The 20632-nt window shown below is 35.7% G+C and overlaps 1 protein-coding gene across 4 annotated transcripts in view; it reads right to left on the reverse strand.

Annotated features, from left to right (window-relative positions):
* The window catches only part of LOC142342601 (dynein beta chain, ciliary-like), a 300993-nt gene that overhangs the window by 35110 nt on the left and 245251 nt on the right, over nt 1-20632 (reverse strand). For all 4 annotated transcript variants that reach the window (XM_075393992.1, XM_075393990.1, XM_075393991.1 and 1 more), the window contains 7 exons: nt 14364-14552; nt 11451-11750; nt 10363-10519; nt 6825-6997; nt 4292-4485; nt 2717-2832; nt 1897-2037 (listed from right to left, as the gene is read on the reverse strand). In XM_075393992.1, the coding sequence (XP_075250107.1) occupies nt 1897-2037; nt 2717-2832; nt 4292-4485; nt 6825-6997; nt 10363-10519; nt 11451-11750; nt 14364-14552 (1270 nt within the window). The remainder of the gene's footprint in view (nt 1-1896; nt 2038-2716; nt 2833-4291; nt 4486-6824; nt 6998-10362; nt 10520-11450; nt 11751-14363; nt 14553-20632) is intronic.

Here is a 20632-nt window from a genome sequence, read left to right on the forward strand (position 1 = left end):
TCAGGCAACAAATCTCAGTAAACATTAAAAAAAAATACTGTAAGGAGTTAACAAAGCTCAGCAATGCTCCTGACCACCAAATTACATATTAAAGTGAGTGAAAAAAGATCGCACTCTAGAACCGGAGGAAACTAGAGTGACTCCAACTTTGACCGAAGAAACTAGAGCAAAAATAACCAAAAATGGAAAATTCCGTACTTATTTAAACTTTTCACTCACTTGGCTCCAAATTCTTCACTCCTATTTTCCTTGAAGTCTCTCACAAACTGGTTGGAACAAATACAATAAATTTTATTTTCTCCTCTCTTCGTTTTATTCAGCAGCAAATGAAAATTAACTCCTCTACGCGTGCTGAAAATGATTTTGCACTCGGGGAAAAATAGAGCTCACCGGTTGAAATAAAAACAAATCTGGATCTATCTTTTTTCAAAATACACTATTATTGTATCGTCTTTCTGGTTCATAATCCTCACTGATACGAATTTAACCTTACTGCCCTTGATTACGCAATTTGAATCAATTAAATTTTCACCAGCTCTTAAAAGCTATAAATGTCATTTTATTGAGTTTTTAACATGCTACATCTGACAAGATTTTTATCAGTTCTTGCTAGATAAAATTCACTTTTTGCTAATTATTTTCTGTTAAAACTTTACAAGGTAAATATCAAATTTTATGAGATTAATCACTTCGTATAATTTAAAAAACTAAAAGGTGCTATCTTATTTTAATTTTTTTTAAAGTAACATCTCTCTTAATAACTTTTAGTGCGTAAAACCTGATTTAAAGAGCAAGAGGGAAATACAAAGTTCGGAAAGCTCGACGATAGCAGAATACCTCTAAAAAGTTCTGACGGCCAATAAAATCAGGTACGTCATAAGCCAAATTATCAAAACTCTGTTCACAAAATATATTTTCTTACGAGGGTTTCGTGTTTAATGAGGGAACTTACATAGATTTGGATGTGATCTTTTCTGCTTCACACCCCACGCCCTCCCCCAACCATAGCTTGGGGTGGGGGAGGGGTAGACTGAAGGGGGGTTCAAACTTTTGAGACTAAGAACCGCCCCCCCCCCCCCTCACCCTGACATTTACTCCTCAAAACAGTTTCGGTGAACCGGATACTTAAAGACTAGTAAGGCATAAGGCCCTAAGAGAGTTGCTCAGCCACTTAATGCCCTCCAAGCTCTACCTATTTATGTGTTTTTTGAGGACGAAAAGTTAAATGGGTCAGCAAAAAATTTGCCAAGCGAAAAATCGCAAAAAAAGACCACAGGACTAATATAGTTGCTACAAACTTCTTTTGAGAGCCATTGAAAACCTTTAGAGCGTAATCCATTAAGTTGTTTTCAATAATGACGCCATAACTAGATACATATTCTACACTCCCTCACAGTTACGATAAATTATCTATTATCAGGTATTTATAATTTATATTAGTTTCAAAACCTTCATCTGTACTATAATATTGTGATACCATATGAAGGTTCCATGAACAAAAAGTGACCATAATCATCAAAAAAGAGCAATGATTGATACAAAAAAGAACAAGATACGAAAAGAACTAAATTGACTCAGTTCCAGAAGTTTTTAGTCAATCAAGAATTTATATCAGTTCAAAAATTTATCCAGAAAGGATCTTGGTGAAAAAGGCAACCCAAACAACTGGTTCTTCACAAAAAAAGATGTATGTTGGTTCCATACACTGATTACCAACTCACAAAGCGAGTTTTTACTTTGCTCAGATATGGACCCAATTAAGAGGGGAATAATAAAAAAGGGTACCTCACAGGTAGGCGCTTCTGTTTATCAACTGCAGACTTAAATGCCTAATGCTGTTTCGCTGCGATTACGCGACAACAGATATATCATAAGATATAACTCTTTTTATTGTACCTTTCTTAGCAGCTGTTTTCAGCGCATTCTCAGCCAGTGTATCTTGCCCTTGTCCGAGAGAGATGCTATGGAAGTTTCCATGGTTAGCAGTAAATCCCATTTTCCTCCCAGCAGCCTCAACGTCAACCAAAGGATCCACTCCTAAAATATATTGTGTTATTTGAAGGATAAAACACAGTTGCAATTTCTGATACTTTGTTTGTTTTTCAGAACCCAGTTTGCTGGGGCTCCGATAAACCGACGCTTCTCACGTTTTAAAACCCACGAAAACCTATCAAAACGACAAAAAAAACTTAAGGGCTTTGATCGGTTTTGGCGAAGAAAAACCGACGAAAACCTACGATTCTTATGTTTGAATCCGACGGAAGAAATTGTCAACAGGGTGGGGGGGGGGGGGGTAACGTGGGATTGCACACAAAAAATCGGAAATATACTACACCTAAAGAGAACTCTTCAAAGTATCAAAAACGAGACAATTCGTCGGAGTTTAGAAAAAGGCTTGGTTGGAAAGCAATGATCTGTTTGGTTGAAATGATCAAGCATAGAATGACACAGCGTGTACCAATTACAAAAAAAATTGCCCTCAGTTGTAAGTAATGATCACACCCTATCATAATACATTCGAAAAAACTGTTTCACGAATATTAGTCACAAGATTCTTTCTTGTTCGCAGTTTGGTCTATTTTAAGTCTATAATTTTCGCAGGCCCCAAAAAACCTTTTTTGAAATTTGGTTCTGCTTTGCGGTGTTATGGTCGTTTTCTAAGAGATCATATTTTTTGAGATTAGAAGGTCTCATGCTAAAAATCACTATAGGCAACCTGGCGAGAGAATGAAGAATATTGGGATGGCGGGCGACGTCTCTTTGAGGGATTCCCGGAATGGAATATGTCTGTTCTCCTTGTACTTCTCTCCCAACTTTTCACAAATGAAGATTCTAAAACGTGTACGATTACGAATGAGCAAATGATCTTCTGATAAGACAGGATCTTATCTGCAGCAATGGTTTTCAGCGTAGAGTTTTTAGGAAGAGTTAACTCGTCGGAGTTTTTACAGTATTCTTGTAAAAAGTGATTAACTGACAAGATTTTGCAATACAATTTTTTTTATTATCATATGATCATAAGTCATTGGTTATCATCTTATAAAGTTGATTATTTTTAGTTATAAACCCGTGTCGAAATTATTCCCCTGATTACCCCCAAACTGATGTAAGAGTAGGAGGGTAATTGTCTATGGGGGTAAATGGGGGGGGGTAATGGGGATTTTAGTAATGGGGTAATGGGGGGGGGGGTAAGACCAGGGGGGTAATTTTAGTGGGGTAAAACGATGTGAGACAAGGGGGGTTATGGGGGTAATGGGGGAGTATGGGCGGGAGGGTTGGATTTCTAGATCCCCCCAAAAAAATACCATCCAAAAAGATGTAAGATTGGGGGGGGGGGATTTTGGGAGGTAAAACGATGTAAGATATAAAGGGGGTGATGGGGGTAACGTGGAGTAGATTCATATAGATGGACCGTCAAGAATTGAGCAAATTTTGATTTTGATGGTTTAGAGGCTAAGAAGAACCGGCGGAGGGTACAGAGGTTGCGGGTTCAAGACTGTCAGTCTTCAGGTATGGGGGCTAAAACAATGTACGATTAGGGCCTCCAAGCGGGATAATTACCCCCTACTCTTGCAACATTTTGCCCCGCAAAATTACCCCCATTACCCCCTCTTGCATCGAATTACCCTCATTACCCCTCAAAATGATGTAAGAGTTTTGAGGGGAATTGGCTAAAATTCCCCCGATTACCCCCCTAATCTTGCATGTTTTTGGGGTAAAAATTCGACACGGGAATAATGGTTATAAACATTAATAGTTGGTTATCTTATTAGACTGTCGTAACTTCATATGACCCAGTTACTTCATCCTGATAAAAAAAATTAGTCAAAATTTTACAACCTATTTTCACGGTTACAGCTCCCTTGGTCTCTCAGTATTAGTCGTTGTTAAATGCCGTGGCTTTACTCTATAACATATATCTACAGAAAATTTGGACAGTTTATGATTCAGAAATTCTGCATAATGGATGCAGTATCGTTCCGTCTTTGTTGTGTACATTATCATGTCTGGACTAAGCACTGATCATACATCATCCAAGTCTGCAGATTATAAAGTCAGTGCTGACAAACTTCAAGCGTATATTTCATCATGCAGAATCTATGAATCGAACATTTTGAATAATGAAATAAGTAACATTTCATATTGTTTATTCACACTTGGCATGAACAGTCTCTGCATCAGAGTCTTTACATAATAAAGTCAGATGTCGCACTCTGTAACGTATATTTGTATACCATGAACAGTCTATGAATCAGTGCATTTACATAATGGGAAGAATTGTCATCCTTACTCTATAGCGTATATCATTCTGTCTGGTCTCAGCACTCTGATCATGCACAGTCTCTGCATCAGAGTCTTTCCCTTCCATTCAGTCGGGAACTTCTCCTGTTCAATGCATTCACTCTCCACAAACTTCTTCCACCTCTTTGCAGACCCTTCAATGTCCCTGTCCAGACCATAGAAGTCTGACATCTGAGACAGTGACTGGTAAGCAAACAACATTAGTAAGCAAAGTCAAGGCTAAAGAAATGCGAGTGCGGATCTGCTTTGGATGTACGTGGAGACGTATGCATATGATAATACATGCAAAAGAAAACATTCAAGCAATGTCATAGAGAATCCTAAACTACCAGTCGCTCGCTTTAAGAGGCATTTTCCCCTTTTTTGAGCTTGAAATTTGCCGTTTTTGGGGAAATCATATAAAGATGTCACTGGGTGAAATACTAAATATGCGACAAAACGACAGAAAAAATTTGTACATGGGAATCCATATGATCGTCATACGGATTAGGTTTGACAAATTATGTGTAAATATTATGCGAGTTTTAGGAGCATTACGTGCCCAATCTTCGAGTAAAATCGGGTATACAATTTTTCGGGGGATTTCACGACCCATGTCCTAAGATTAGAGTTCTAAGCGTTGTGAAAACGAGTGGAGCCAGGCTAAGTCAGTTCAAATATCCTTTAAAATTGGTTATAAGTGCCCAAATATTTCACAAAGCGCTATCGTGAGTACACTCTTTCGTCACTCGTTTCCACGCCATAAGCCACTAGCTTCCACACTATACGGAACTAATTTCCATGCAATCCATTCCCAAGGTTACCGTATCTAATTATGGAAATGAAAGAAAGCCTAATTTGTTATAAATTTCAGAAATTTTAAGTCTCAATACTATTAGTGGATTAAGAAGACATTGAATTAAGAAGACATTGAATTAGGAAGACAGCGGATTAAGAAGCAGTTTAACTAATGCCTACAGTATTGTTCGCAAAAATAATTGAGTTGCAAAAGTTGGTCTCATTTAATTACTAATAAATTTTGGCAAAAAAATTTTAAGCTAATAACAGAATGGCAATTACTTATCCTTGAATACTCGCGACAAAGTATAGGCCCTTCGCACGATATAAGTACCTTTTTCCCCCTATTTGAAAAGGCATTGAAAATTTGTTTGAGTCTTGAAAAGTGGGGACACATTTTGGTCACTGGATTCCACAAAACGCCAAATTTATTGAAATTTGACTTTTCGAACATCAACCACGTCATGAGCAGAAAATTGTCATTATTCTGCTTGAGCTAAAAAAAAACACTAAGTAAATCGCTTGATTCAACTAGACAGCAATATTTAGAAACACTGACATAATTAAAAACTGTGCACATAACTAAGACTGAGTAGCTTATAAATGGTTAGTTTGTCAGTTAGTAAAAATGAAAGTTTAACTCTGATCTCTTTTGCTTGCTGAGTTGCAAAAATTGAAAGCTAAGTGCAGATACAATGAAAACATCAACACCTAATAGAAGAGTTGTTTTGCTCAGAACATTATTGAGAAAAAAATATTCCCATTTATCGGTGAACGTTTCTCAAATTTTACTCTTATTACATTCTTTAGATCGTTTTATTTTTTCGAAAGAGTGTCTTTATTTGTTAACAGTTTCTGACAAAAAATTATTATTTTTTGCTTTTATAATGGTTTCTATAGACTAAAATAGGTGTCATTAGCCAGTACAATTTAAATACCAGCAAGAAGATGTGAGCATGTCAGTTATAAAAAGTTACAGAGCTATTCCAACTCTCGTGGTTATCTTCAAAGATCTTGCAAAAAATCGGTTATCTTATAAGGATCTCACAAGATAACCGCTTTTTAGAGAAGATGATTATAACGATAAGCTATCGCAGAGAGCTTTTTGCTAAATCATTGCCACCTAAAGTTAACGCAATAAAATTTACGTATGAATTCCATTTGAATGATAACAGGATCAGTTTTATATTAATTTTCACATTTGTCTGTTGAAAAAGATTTGTGACTAGAGAAATGTTGATCAAATTTCTCACACTAACTGATCATTTCAATTTTGCGGATGTTGAAATTAGAAGTACTGCAGCGTGACTACTTTAGTGTCGCAACTTAATGTCTTGACATCAAGTCTTTGAAACACAAACCAACTATTTCGCTATCAACTTTTCCTACCCTACGATTCCTTTTCATCGAGAAAAGAAAGACTGTTTTCTTGCGAGAATCTTGCGAGAAATACGGATATCTTCTAAGAGTTTTGCAAGAAAAATAGTTATCTATCAATAATCTGCTAAAAAACGATATTCCGCAAGAATCTTGCAATATAATTATCTCTAAACTTGTAAAAATCTACGGATTACGGATAACCATCGGCTTTGGGGTTCAAAGCGGAACGGGGAAGGGGAGCGGAGCAGCGGGGGGAGGGGCATATTTTCCATTTTTAAACTTTCGGTGACACATTTCAACAGTTTCCAACATTTTTTTGTCGAACCGATTCATGCAGAAAAAGAGCAACCAGCTTTTCCTCTTACCTTGAGTGACCCCCATTGTAGGTCAGTGAGGAAATCAACAGGTGTTTTTGCATTTTGAACAGAAGGACACTTGAGGAGGAAGTCCATCTCTGTCTTGTTGATGTCATTTGCATGTTGGAGGATCTTGAAGGCCACCAACACTTTGAAGATGAACTTGTCTTTCTCAAACAGACCTGAAGATGAAGACGAAATGAGCTAAGAAAGCCTATCATGCAGTTTGACGTCAACTTTTGGAAAATGTAACTATCTTCCTTGAAGATTAAAACAAGCATATATTATCTTCTTGTAAAGTCAGGGTGTAATCATTTCGTAATAAAAATCTTTTTAAGCTGAGTATTAATTAGTTAGATATGGAAGAAAATCTACTTGTTAAAACATAGCCGGCAGATTGCCGGAAAATAGCCGCGATAGACGCTTGGGGCCTTCCATGAATTGAAGCAACTAAAGAGATTAGATAGACAGATCGACCACCAGTCCTTTAATAGACCACTAGCACTAGACTTTTTGGGTCAGCTTTGGACTGTCATTTTTATGAGACACATAAGCTCTAAGGAGAAAGCCCTAATAAGGCTTTTCAAAATTAGGATCTTTTCCGTTTGTGCCCCCTCAGCTTAGTGGGCGCATATTATTTGCACCTCTCAGATGCACGTGCAATATTTTTTACATAATGACTTACTATGTACTGGCACGTGCTCTGTAACTGGGGGGCGCATAACGTACTGGGGGCACAAACGGAGAAGAACCCAAAATTAATATTCGAAATCAAAAACTCAGGACTCTAATAGTCAAGAATTAGGGCATATATGTTTGGCACTACCTAGATGCACACTATTGATCTTTAACAAGTAAATGTTCATAAAATTTGAAGTTCCATAAGTGAGTTCAGGGTAAGACGAGGTCCAAGAAGTCAGGGTAAGACGAAACAAAAATCTGTTAGACGAAGTAAAAAAACATAGCAGGACAAGTCCTGAAATACGATTCAAAGAATTGAATGAAAAACTTAAAAGTACTCTACCTGACCAGCAGATCAATTGAACAAAGCCAGCCAAAACACAAACAAAATCATCTTACAAAATTGAGAAACTAAAACAATCGAACAAACTAAAGAAAAATAAACTCATTACTAAAACACTTGAAGCTTTTACTCCTTTGGCAAAATTTCATCCCTTGTCCACTGAAGCTCAAAAAACTCAATAAATGACAAAAACTTTCAAAAAATTTAAAAATTAGTATCGTTTTGCGTGTTTGTATTTGTAGTACCAAAATATATAGCACATAAAATGGTCATAACAGGTCATTTTTGTCTCCCAATAGGCCTTCATCATTTTTCAAAAACTTCAACTTAAGATCAATCAAACAAAAAAACCAAAAAAAAATCACAAAAAACATGAAAAATTGCTACATTTTGAGCCCAAAAACTCCTAAAAATGACCTTTTAAACTTCAATTAAGGCCATCTCAGCAGCTTTACCACTCTAAGCTCTTAAAAGACTACTGAAGCCCACTTGGGGCCTCTAATGAAACTTAATGCCCGCTGGGCTTTACCTGTTTATCCCGTTTTGAAAGATCAAATACATTGAAAAATGTGTGAACACATCTTAAAAAAAACACAGCGCTCCAATACAATTCAAATTCTTCTGAATTGTAAAAAATTAAGGAGCGCTATAATAGCGGCCTGCAATTGAGGACGCGGCTATTGATAATTACATAACAATCAGTCCGATTTACTAATTGCGTTTTGATATTGCAATTACGGATATCAGCACTCATAAAAAATTTGGCCTGTCAAATGCATTGTAAGTAATTAATAAAGAGTTTTCAAGAAGCAAGTTTTGAACTATATCCAAAAATAAAGAAATCAATCAACTATCGATTCTTATAGCTCAATCACAAAGAGCTATTTTTGAGCATAAAAATTATTTCCAGTTAAATATTTCTTTCTTTTCCGCTGTTTTGTTTTGCAAACATGATCTCTTAGTTACACTTGTCATGGGGAAAAAGGGGAAAAATCAAAACGTAGTCATATTTTTTACCACAAATTTTGTTTCAATACTTGACTGCAACATTGAAAACACCATTAGGCCTATAAAGATTTTTTAATGAGCAAAAAATTCTTATTTTTAGACCCCGGCAGAAAAAAAACAGTCCGTCCAAAAAACAAACCTGTTACTGTCGGATGAATTGCTATCGGGCGACAGGTATGGCATAACCCACTAAAGTCAAGCGAATTGCTCTCAAGCGACAGGCAATTGGCTGGCATTGTAGTTGCCTAGTGGCCAGATTGGGCTTGCGGATGCTAGACTTAGGGGGTGTTAAGAAGGCTGGACCTGGAGTTGGGGGAGGTGTGTAATGGGGGGGGGGGGGGAACAGGAGGGAGTCAACGCCAACCAAAACTGCCCTGTACATTATGATATTTTTTGTCTTCTCAGAATTGTTCACTTAAAGACTAACAGAGCTCTAAGAAAGATGCTCATCAACTTAATGTTCCCTAGGTTTTTTCTGTTGCTCCCATCCTAAACAATATTAGTATGTGATATTCTCACTGTTAAAATTTTAAAATATGGTAATCTCCCCGATTAGCTGGCACGTTTTTGTTTTGTCATGCGATTTCGCATGCCAATGAAGCGTAACGTAAAATTTGCTCCAAATTTCGTCATACGGCTCCCCTCTTCCCTTAATAAAATTGAGCTAGATTTGCCGTCACTTTAGTCTAGCTATACCATTGCATAGTAATGAAGAACGAAAAATTAAAAGTGTCAGATGGGAAATCGGTGGAACGAAAAATTGCATGAGACACGGGAATTAAAGAGTTGAAAACATTTTCGGTAAAATTTAGAATTTTTATGGCAGCAAAATTTCCTTACCTTCTGTCCTTGTGGTTCAAACCAGCGGTCACCGAACGCAAAGCGCTGGCCTGATCAACTAAGCTTCAGCAGTTACAAGTCAAGCGTAAAGAAAATCTCTCAAGAAGTAAGAGATTATTCTAGAAAAAACTGGTCCAGCAAAGTTTTGAACGGAAAAAACATGCGTGGACCATGACTGCTTTATAGTTCGTTCGGGAGCAATGAAACAAGAAGAAATACCTGACAGACTAAAACCATTTTGGCAAATTTTTTAATATTTTTTTTCACTCTGAATGAACGTCTTCTAAAGAGCTTCAGCATATGTTGCAATTATTATAATGCTGAAAATGCCACTTAACTCTCCCGAGCTTTACCATAGTTTGCTAACTTCTTTTTCTCGTAAAAATATTTAGATCACAGTAAAGATTTCGTATGTTTTAGACGATTTAGCCCTTTCAATAAATTCAGTTCAACATTTTCGTTTTTAGTTCTTAGTGCTCTATGTGTACTATTTTTCAGCTTATTCAGCTCACGTATTTAACCGTTTTAATTAGTGCTCATTTCTCAGCACGGTATTAACTGTTTAAAAACCACAACCTTCAACTTTTACATTAGCAATCAGCTATCTAGTAGCTACTCCACGCTTTTCTTCAATTATAGATAGACCACAGAATGTCGTCTTAATAGCTTTCATACCTCTTGTGGTGTACACAATAGTCTGCCGGGTGATAGAGTCAGTTAGATTCTCCACTCTGTCTTTGAGCAGTTTAGATTCGTCCATTTTTCTTGACCCTACTCGGGCGAAGTTGGGTTTGGATGGTTTCCCTTGCATCACTTTACTCGCACTATCTGCCTACAATGGAAAAAAAACATAACCGACTAAACGTCGGAAGAATTGCTCTCGAACGACTAGTGGGAGCTCTAATCAATTGCAACCTGCTTCAGTCCGGGGGGGAGGGGGGGGGGAGAGAGAAGCCTAAATGGGACTAAGAAGTTCAATAGTGGGCTTCAAATAACCACATTAGAGGTTAAGATATACCACTATCAAGATTTAAAGTAAAAAATGACATCAGTTTCGGCGCACTTTTCAGTTGACTTTCAGCATTAAATTGCCGCCAATTCAACTGCTTGGAATTGTGATTGAGAGAGAATTTTAGATCACGCAAAAGGCAAAAAGTCAAGGGCGTAAAAGTCACTCGAAAAGTCAAAATTGTCAGGCAAAAATTTTGCATAAAAAGACAACACACGTTTATAATAATTGCTATTAACTTCGTTCAAGAGCAATTAAAACTGTATTGACAGGTGAAAGTAACAATATTGTTCACAGTCAAGCAAAATTCGCCGGACCGTTTTGGCCGGGAGATTGCTATAAAAATGAAATCCTGGTTCGTAAACCAATGAAAACAGTTACAGTCAAGTGTTGCTTTTTGCTGCTTCATAAGGGATAAAGTTTCCAGAAAGTTTGTTTTCTGAGTCACCCAATATTTTGAAAATTGCGTAGAAAGTTTGCGGAAATGTGCTGACTTTTCAAAAATTTCAATTGAAAATTAATGTTCCTAACTGATAAAAATATATATAAAGAACTTTGTACATATATATTTCGTACATGTAAGTATGTACAAAGTTCTATTTATATTTATATGCATTAGGAACATATATAAAGATTTAAAATTAGCGGTTCTTTCCCATTATAGCCCCCATGACCGACGTTATAAACCCACTTATCTAGTTCGGGGCTGTAACGGGCAAAACCCAATAAAGGAAGACTGCTGCAAGTTACTTACGTCAACAACTATAACATTTTTCACTTCATCCTCCCCCTCGCCCTCGGCTCTCTTTTCCTCCCCCTCGTTTTCCTCCTCATCGTCACTCTCACTCTCACTTTCGCTTTCACTGTAATCATCACTGCCTTCTGTAGGCTCAGTTGTCGTAGTCTCAATCGCCCTCACAAACACTATTGTGAATGCTTTGAGTGAGAATTGGTACATTGGGTTGATTCTGTGAAGGTCGTTCAGAATGAAGTAGAGTAAAGCTGCTCTAGCGGCTGCGGGGCGGTAGTTTTCCCGGGCACTGCTGATTTCGACCTGTAACAGAAGTTGCATCTCGGATTAGGCCTCGAATTAACAAGGAGGCTTGGTAATGTGCGTTTGCATAGAGGTTAACATATACCACTATTAAGATTTAAAGTAAAAAATGACACCAGTTTCGGCGCACTTTTCATTTGACTTTTAGTATTACATTGCCGCCAATTGAGTTCAGCTGCTTGAAATTGCGATTGAGAGAGAAATTTAGATCACGCGAAATGCAAAAAGTCAAGGGCGTAAAAGTCACTCGAAAAGTCAAAATTGTCAAGCAAAAATTTTGCATAAAAAAGACACACACGTTTACAATAATTGCTATGAACTACGTTCAAGAGCAATTAACAGTTATAAGGTTTCGATTTTAGTGGCTCACTAGACGATACGGCCTGTCTTTGCAGAGACGAGACCAAGCTGACCATTAGCAGAGAAAAGATAAAAACTATCAAAGCTAAAAACTGTCAAAGTAAATGAAAACAATAAGCCTTCAATTAAAACGAAAGTAGAATTTCTTGCAAATCCCTAGAAATCATTTTGGGCTATCAGAGATACTATGTTACAAGACTACAAAAAAACAATAAACACGGATAGATCTCAATATTTTTACGGAACAAAATTTTTGAAGCCATTAAAACAATGAGAATACATTAGATTTTAAAAATTATGACCAGCTTAACCTTTTTTTAATTATTCGCTTGGGTTAGATTTTGTAAATCAAAGATTCTTTTTTGTATCGGATCTAAGGGAAAAAAGACAAAAGACACGAAAAGTTGACCAGTAAAGAGTACTCAAAAATTTTATGAAAACAAATCATCTACGCCATGAAGAACTCAGCCAAAGATATAACCAACAGAAAAAGATTTGGTGCAGCAAACAGTTGATGATACTAATTGATAATGGGACTAAATAAGCTGATGTCAAAATCAAGAACAAAAGAGTCAAAAACCTTTTCTTCCACGATAAAATTTTATCTGAGAGTTAGTAAAACCATTAGCTAAAATATCAAATTATTGAATTTGTTCAATCATAAATACAAAAGAACGCATTGAGAATTTTCATAATATCAAAGCCAGGAAACCATTAATTATGATTAGAACTACGGAAAAATGTGGAAAAAATGTAATCGGTCTACAATTCACAAAAATTTAAACCTCGATAAATCTCCGCGGAAAATGAAATTAAACAAATTTTTTTCATATATTTTTGCTGGACGGGCTTTTTATTGATTCCGCTCACAACTGTACGACGGATATAGCGATCGGCAAAAAGTAACTGCACAAAAACACATGCTAATGCCACGACCAAACAGTGAGCCAGTATCCAATATTGCTAACTGTTATTTATTCTGCGTTCAAAAATGCATTTTTTAAATTTTTCCAAGAAAATTAAATTTTCGCAATAACAACAAGAAACAGGAGAACAAAACATTGTTCTGCAAAACTTATAGCAGCAAAAAAATTAAACCAAAATCATCTAAGATGTCGTTTTTGTTTGACACTGAACCATTTAAAGTGTCTTTTTTGTTAACTGCCAAAAATATAACCAACAATGAAAGTTGATTTTAATGTTTCCTACTATGTCGATTTTTTATAAATATGACGACTGAATTCTATCTAAAATTTTTATCGGTACAGTCGCTGTTCAGGGAGTTATCGGTCAACAATGTGGTCTGCTCCACCGGTCGAAAAAACATGTGTCCAGAAAACACAAAATTTTGTCATTCGAAACATACACCGACTAATGTCGGAAGCACTGCTCTTGAACGACAGGGTAGGCAGTTTAATTCAGGGGCTCTAGCCTTAAACTTTTCTTTAAGGGTGCAAAAACAGTTAACCACGCCGGGATTTGGACCATTGACCTCCCACTCGCTGACTAGATGCACTGCCCACTCGGCTATCAGGCCCTTCTTGCTATGCTGCAATCGATTTTATTTTAGCAACAGCTTTACTTCGGAGTGAGAGTAATAGAGATCACTCAAAATGAAGAACGAACGCATGAAAAAGTCACTTTAGAAGTCAAAGAATGTTCTAGAAGAAAAACGCAAAATGCTCAAGCAAAAAAATTGCATAAAAAGAACAACACGTTTACAAAAATTGCTATGACCTTCGTTCACGAGCAATTAAAAACTTTTTTGAAAGTCGAGTTCATTTCGGTCTTGAAGTCCTATATGAGCTTGCAATGTATGGTCTTCACAAAAATGAGCATGAAATAACTTTTGAACCAGAACAAATTAGAACTTTTAGGAAAACTTTCCTGAAAGTTATCTAGAACTAAGTTGTTCTATTTTTATAAATTTATTTTTCCGGTAAATCAGTTTACTGTGGAATAGCAGTTAACCCTGAGCCAAAAAGTTGAAGAAAATATTACAGTCGAAATTTAATTAAAAAAACCGAAACCTGTTCAACACCACCCCATTCGTCCCATTCAGAAATAGGTACAATTGAGAATCCTCGATTTTGTTTCAAAATTTTGTCAACATCATCAATTTGAGAAAACAACCAATTGTAATTGTGCACAAACTCAAGATAAGCCTTTAATTAGCTGGCACGCAGTTTAAAATAAATATACTTTAAAATAAATATTATAATAAATACTTCAACAAATAAAACAAATAAATACCTCAGTTTCCTGTGCCAACTTCTGTTTCTCCTCAATCTCAAGGGCAGTGCTCCTTGTGGACTCCAGGTTCTCAACCAGCTCCGTGTCATCCAGGAAGTTCCCTTTGGCAGCCGACAGTCTAGCCAGCAGATTGTCCTCTAATCTCTTCAGTGTGATCACATACTCGTTCTTCTGTTGTGTTAACTCAAACTGAAAACAAAATTTAACAGTTCAACCATGAATTAAACAAGGCGGCTCGTTAATGTGCGTTCGCACATGATGTTGCGACCCGAGCTCATCTACATTTTTGACTTAATTGTCAAACAAATGAAGAGATAACAAAAATAGATGTTTGAATTTTAAAAAAATGCTACATTTTAAGTTAATACTAAATTCTGCTAAATTCTGCACTAATTTCTGCTAAATTCTGCTAAATTCTGCACTAATTCTGCTAAATTCTGCTAAATTCTGCACTAACACACTAAATTCTGCCTCGATGAAATAACAATCATAGGTTTTATTCATGTGACATCAATAACTCATCACAATAAGTCGTATGGCAAAGAAAAATACATCAAAACCACGAAACTTTTGAGAAAACCCATAGTATCAAAGTCAAAAAATTCTACAGCTTTCAACGGAAGGCATTTAATACGCTAAATTATGCCTAGATGATGTGATGACTAGGATGTTTGTCATTCAAAATTTATCAATAAGACATTACAACAAGTCATCGACTATGAAAACAACAACAAAACAGGCAAAATCCAAAAGTTCGGTAGAAAATTGAGGGAAGAAAGTGTCGAAGCTATTTAAACCATAAGCTTTTTTCTCTGAAAACTTTTTCAACGATCCATTGAACGTCTTCACTAAGCCAATGGGAGCTATCAATATTAGGATAATGTTATACGATTTCAAAAGGAACCAAAATTACTTAAAAAAATCCAAAAATTGTAAAAATTATGAAAACTCGTGCACCGAAGACAAAAAAACCAATAGTTAGAAGACAAAACCGCTAACTAGATAAATTGTTGCTGATGTAGAAAAAAAGCGGTTCTGTCATTACCGATACTGACTTACAATCCACGAAAATAAGCTTAAGATTGATTTATGTTCAAAAAAAATAAAACAAAATTTTTAAAGTCTTATCAGCCATTAAACTCAAAAGCTTTCATAGGAATTCAATGAATACGATCAGCTATGCCACAATGTGAATACAAGTATGTATATGATGCTTAGGTAATCAATAAGACATCACAATATGTCTTATGACTATGAAAAAAACAACAAATACAGGCAAAAACCAAAATTTCTTTAGAAAAATGGGAGAAGAAAGTGTTGAAGCCATTTAAACCATACTTTTTTCTCAGAAAGTTTTATCTATGATCCTTTGGACGTCTTCACTAAAGGAAGATGTAGCCATCAATATTAGGATGACGTGATAAGATTTCAAAATGAACCAATAAAACGAAATGTCCAAAAAAATTTTTAAAAAAATTGAAATCTTGTGGCATTGAAGACGTATAACCAATAGTTATTTGATAAAGCCGCCAATGAGATTAACTTATGTTGCAGTGGTATGAAGGAGTTCAATCCTGTTTTTACTGAGACGAACTTACAGTTCACAAAAATAAGATTATGATTTACTAATTTTAAAAAACTTTTGAAAATTTATTTTCAAAGTCTTAACAGCCATTAGCTGTCCACTCACAGCACTAGATAGGTTCACTTAATGCTCATTAGCAAATCTATCGCACCTTTAGTCAACAAGTTTATGCCATAGGATTATAAAACTTTAGTAAAACCTCAAAAAATAAATCAAAATTTCATTTGAAATTACGAAATTTGAGATACGAGTCCAAAAAAAACGTGAGCGATCCCTTCGAAACAAATTTTTTGCTCATTGGGCTTCATTTGATCGTAGAAGAGGTTTGTCATTAACGGAACTTCGATATTAAAAGTGTCTAGTAGTCTCTAGGTGACTTGAAAAAACAAAAAAAATTGCAAAATTTTCTAAAAAAAGAGCTCCCAAACCTAATTCGAATTTTTTTTATATATTAAACTTCCCTCTAAGACTAGAACTAGTCTTTATTATCTCCTTTCGTCTATTAAAAACCTAAAATTGATTTACTTTTTGGCGTGAAATCTAGTTTTGAATTAAATTTTTCGTAGAAAAGACGTTAATTCGAACGAAAATTACGGTAAAAGTGAACAAAAGTGAACCAAATATCCAGTGTTCACATGAAACTTTAAACCTCGATAACTCCCCGAAAAAACTAAATTCAAAAAAATCTTTTTAATTTCGAATTCTACGCTGGACGAGCTTTTTAATGATACCACGCACATTTCTCTACGATGAATATATCGGTGGGCCAAAATTCACGGAACAAAAAAAAACCCATTTGAGTATATAGTTCCTCCCCGCACAAGTGGGGTCGGAACAACAAGAATGATCGGTAGTGTGGGTCCGCATATAAAGTTTCAGCGCGTCATGTTTCAAACACTTGATCGATTTCAAAATCTTTTTTATACTTTTTTTATTCAAGCTGTTTATCAGAAATGTTTTTGAAGATTATCGTTCAAATAATCTTTCTAAAAGGACTGGAACAGCAAAGAGAATAACACTTTCAACCTTTGTTTGCATCGGTCAAGAGTTTTGAAAACATTATCGTTCTTTTTTCCAGTTATTTGCATTTTTTAAACATAACCGACTAACGTCGGGCGAATTGCTCTCAAACGACCGGCGGGCGGTTGGCTTCGTCAGCACCTAGCCACTGTTTAGTGAGGTTAGCTTTCGCTTGATTGAAGAGGCGTGAGGCTAGGGTAATAGACGATATTATCACGCCACATAACAGCCGCTGAAGTCAACAAAAGAGTTAAGGAGAGAGAGAGAGAGAGAGAGAGTGCGAGGTAAAACGTGAGCGAGAAAGAAAAGGAAAGAAACGCCAACCAACACACACACAGAGAGAAAGAGAGAGAGCTGGAAATTTTTTCCATGAGATTCTAGCCTTGTTAGTAACTAAATCATTTAAAAAACTGAAAGTGCAAAATTCAGAAAACTTTCCACATTTCGCAGTGACGAAAATGTTCAAAGAACATTTTTTGCCTCTGGATTTTTGTCATGTAACCCATCCGCAAGACTTAAAAAGCTTCGTTGGCCAGTATTAATCGTTAAACTCAAAAAAGGACTCAAAAACTGCAAATAAAATAACAAAAATTTCAAAAAAAATTGAAAAAATCATAAGTTTCATTAAAAAATCGATAAAATTTGTGATATTAAAAAGTTCAAAACTATTCTATCGCAATAAAAATTGTTCAGAAACCTATTATCAAAGCCTATACGAGGTTTCTTGGGGCTGGAAGAACTTAGATAATGACAAATTTTGAAAAATTTGAAAAAAAAATTCAAGTTTTATCCAACAATTGCTAAAAATCGTGATGTTCAAATGTTGAAAAACAATCTATTACCACTATAAACTATGCAGCAACGTATTATCAAACCCTTCAGGAGGTTGTCTGAACCCTGAGGCTGAAAAATCTTGAATAATGAAAATATATGTCAAAAAATTTTAAAAATATAGCAATTTTTGTCAAAAAAATGCTAAAATTCGTGATGTTTAAATCTTGAAAATGATTCCATTACTTCTAGAAACTACATGGTAACCTATTATTAAACCCTCGAGGAAGTTCCTTGGCTCTTGAGGCTGGATAAACCTAAAAAACGACAAAAACTTTCAAAAACATTGAAAAAATTTGCAAAATTTTTCAAAAAAAATGCAAAAAATTCGCAGTGTTGAAATGTTGAAACAATTCTATTACCACTAGAAACTATTCAATAACCTATTATTAAATCCTAGAGTGGATTCCTTGGCACCTAGGGTTGCTAGGGCTGAAAAAACTTAAAAAACTGACAAAAATTTTCAAAAATCTTGAAAAAAATTGTGAAAATTAGTATAAATTTGCGTTTTTAGCTAGCGGTTGTTCGTCAGTAGCTAGCCACGGTTGGGGGGGAGGGTGCACGGGGGTGCCGATGGGGGGGGGGGGGGGTGGGGTGGCAACAGGGCGGTGGGGGGCAATAGTGGGGGGGGGGTCAGCAGTGGGGGGGTGGGGGGTCTTCAACCTCTAAGAACCGCTGTTCACACCATAAGTATAAGACTCCAAAACTGTTTGAGCTGAAACTTAGCTAAAAGGCTCTAAGAGCACTTAATGCCCGCTGGGCGCTACCTGTTTATCCCGTTTTTGAGGACGAAAAGTCAAAAGCGTCAGACGAAAAATTGGTCAAGCGAAAAATCGCATAAAAAAAAAGACCGACAGGACTAATATAATTGCTACAAACTTCGTTTGAGAGCAATTAATAACAACAACTTGTCTGCAGTTTTTTGTCAAAAAAATGGGTCAATTAAGTCTTTTTTAATAGCTGAAAACATTGCAACAGCCTTATTAGCTGCTGATTTCGTCACTGTCACCCTTTTTGTAGCTTTGAAATAACTTATTGTTGCCATACTTTGAAATAATTAGTTTTTAGGAGGGAAAGAATTATCATCAAAATTTGGTTACTTTGGTCAATCAAAATTTGGTCAATGAAAACTTTAAAATCTTTTATTTTTGCAGACCACAGCAAATGCAGTCATGGGAATATTAATCAATGTACTTTTTTGTTCTGTTCAGGGGTTCAGAATATTAATATAGTTCACAGAGCTATGAATATCCCAGTCCTGAACTATATTTTGAATTTCTTTTAATAGCTAGTTCGCTTCAAATAAAATGCAAAGCTAACTAGGTTCCGGTACGCGGTTTTAAAGAACAGATACAAGAAATTGCAACAAAAACAAACATTTTAATCATTCTGATCAATTTTACTCACATAAACAATTTACGCAAACCTAATAAACTATCTCGTAAGAAATTGTATATCTAGAACATAAAACAGCGGTCCCTATTCGAGAATTGATAATTATCCTGCAGGAATCTGGCAGATTTTTGCAAGACGATGCATCTTCTGCCAGAAATTTCTGTCAGATTCCTACAACATAACAATTTTTGTTTCAGATTCCTACAAGATCACCATTTTTGTGCCAGATTACTACAAGATAACCATTTTTGTGTTAGATTGCTACAAGATAACCATTTTTCTGTCCTATTCCGACAAGATAACTGTTTTTCTGACACATTCCTACAAGATAACCATTTTCTGTCAGATTCCTACAAGATAACCATTTTCTGCCAGATTCCTACAAGATAACCATTTTTCTGTCAGATTCCTACAAGATAACCATTTTTCTGCCAGATTCCAACAAGATAACCATTTTCTGCCAGATTCCTACAAGATAACCATTTTTCTGCCAGATTCTTACAAGATAACCATTTTTCTGCCAGATTCTTACAAGATAACCATTTTTCTGTCAGATTCCTACAAAATAACCATTTTTCTGCCAGATTCCAACAAGATAACCATTTTTCTGACAAATTCCTACAAGATAACCATTTTTCTGCCAGATTCCAACAAGATAACCATTTTCTGCCAGATTCCTACAAGATAACCATTTTTCTGCCAGATTCTTACAAGATAACCATTTTTCTGCCAGATTCTTACAAGATAACCATTTTTCTGTCAGATTCCTACAAAATAACCATTTTTCTGCCAGATTCCAACAAGATAACCATTTTTCTGACAAATTCCTACAAGATAACCATTTTCTGTCAGATTTCTACAAGATAACCATTTTTCTGCCAGATTCTTACAAGATAACCATTTTTCTGTCAGATTCTTACAAGATAACTAGTTTTATGCCAGATTCCAACGAGATAACCATTTTTCTGTCCGATTCCGACAAGAAAACCATTTTTCAGACAAATTCCTACAAGATAACCATTTTCTTTCAGATTACCACAATATAACAATTTTTGTGCCTGGGTCTTGCAAACAAAAGATAACAATTTTTGCAAGATTCCTATATCAACACTTTTTTGGAAATACCTTCTAAACTGATTCTCCTCTGGGAATTCTTGTATGTAAGTTTACTGTGCAACAACATAACACTAACTGAGCTTGCAATGTGTTCTCGCTTTAATAAATTATAACAAAAACAACTGATCGAGAAAAAAAAGCTTTTTTGTATTCATTTATAATTCGTTGAGTCGCAATAAGTTTGTCATGTACGCTGCGTGAAATAAAATAAAAGTTTTGAAAAAATAACTCAGCAAATCATCATATCAAGCAACTTTTTATCCAGCAATGTTTACTTTTTTTGCGATAAAAATTGCATGCCCTTTTATCAGATTGACACAAC

Source organism: Convolutriloba macropyga, chromosome 7 (assembly GCF_964194025.1).
Source record: "Convolutriloba macropyga chromosome 7, txConMacr16.3, whole genome shotgun sequence".
NCBI lineage: Eukaryota > Metazoa > Xenacoelomorpha > Acoela > Convolutidae > Convolutriloba > Convolutriloba macropyga.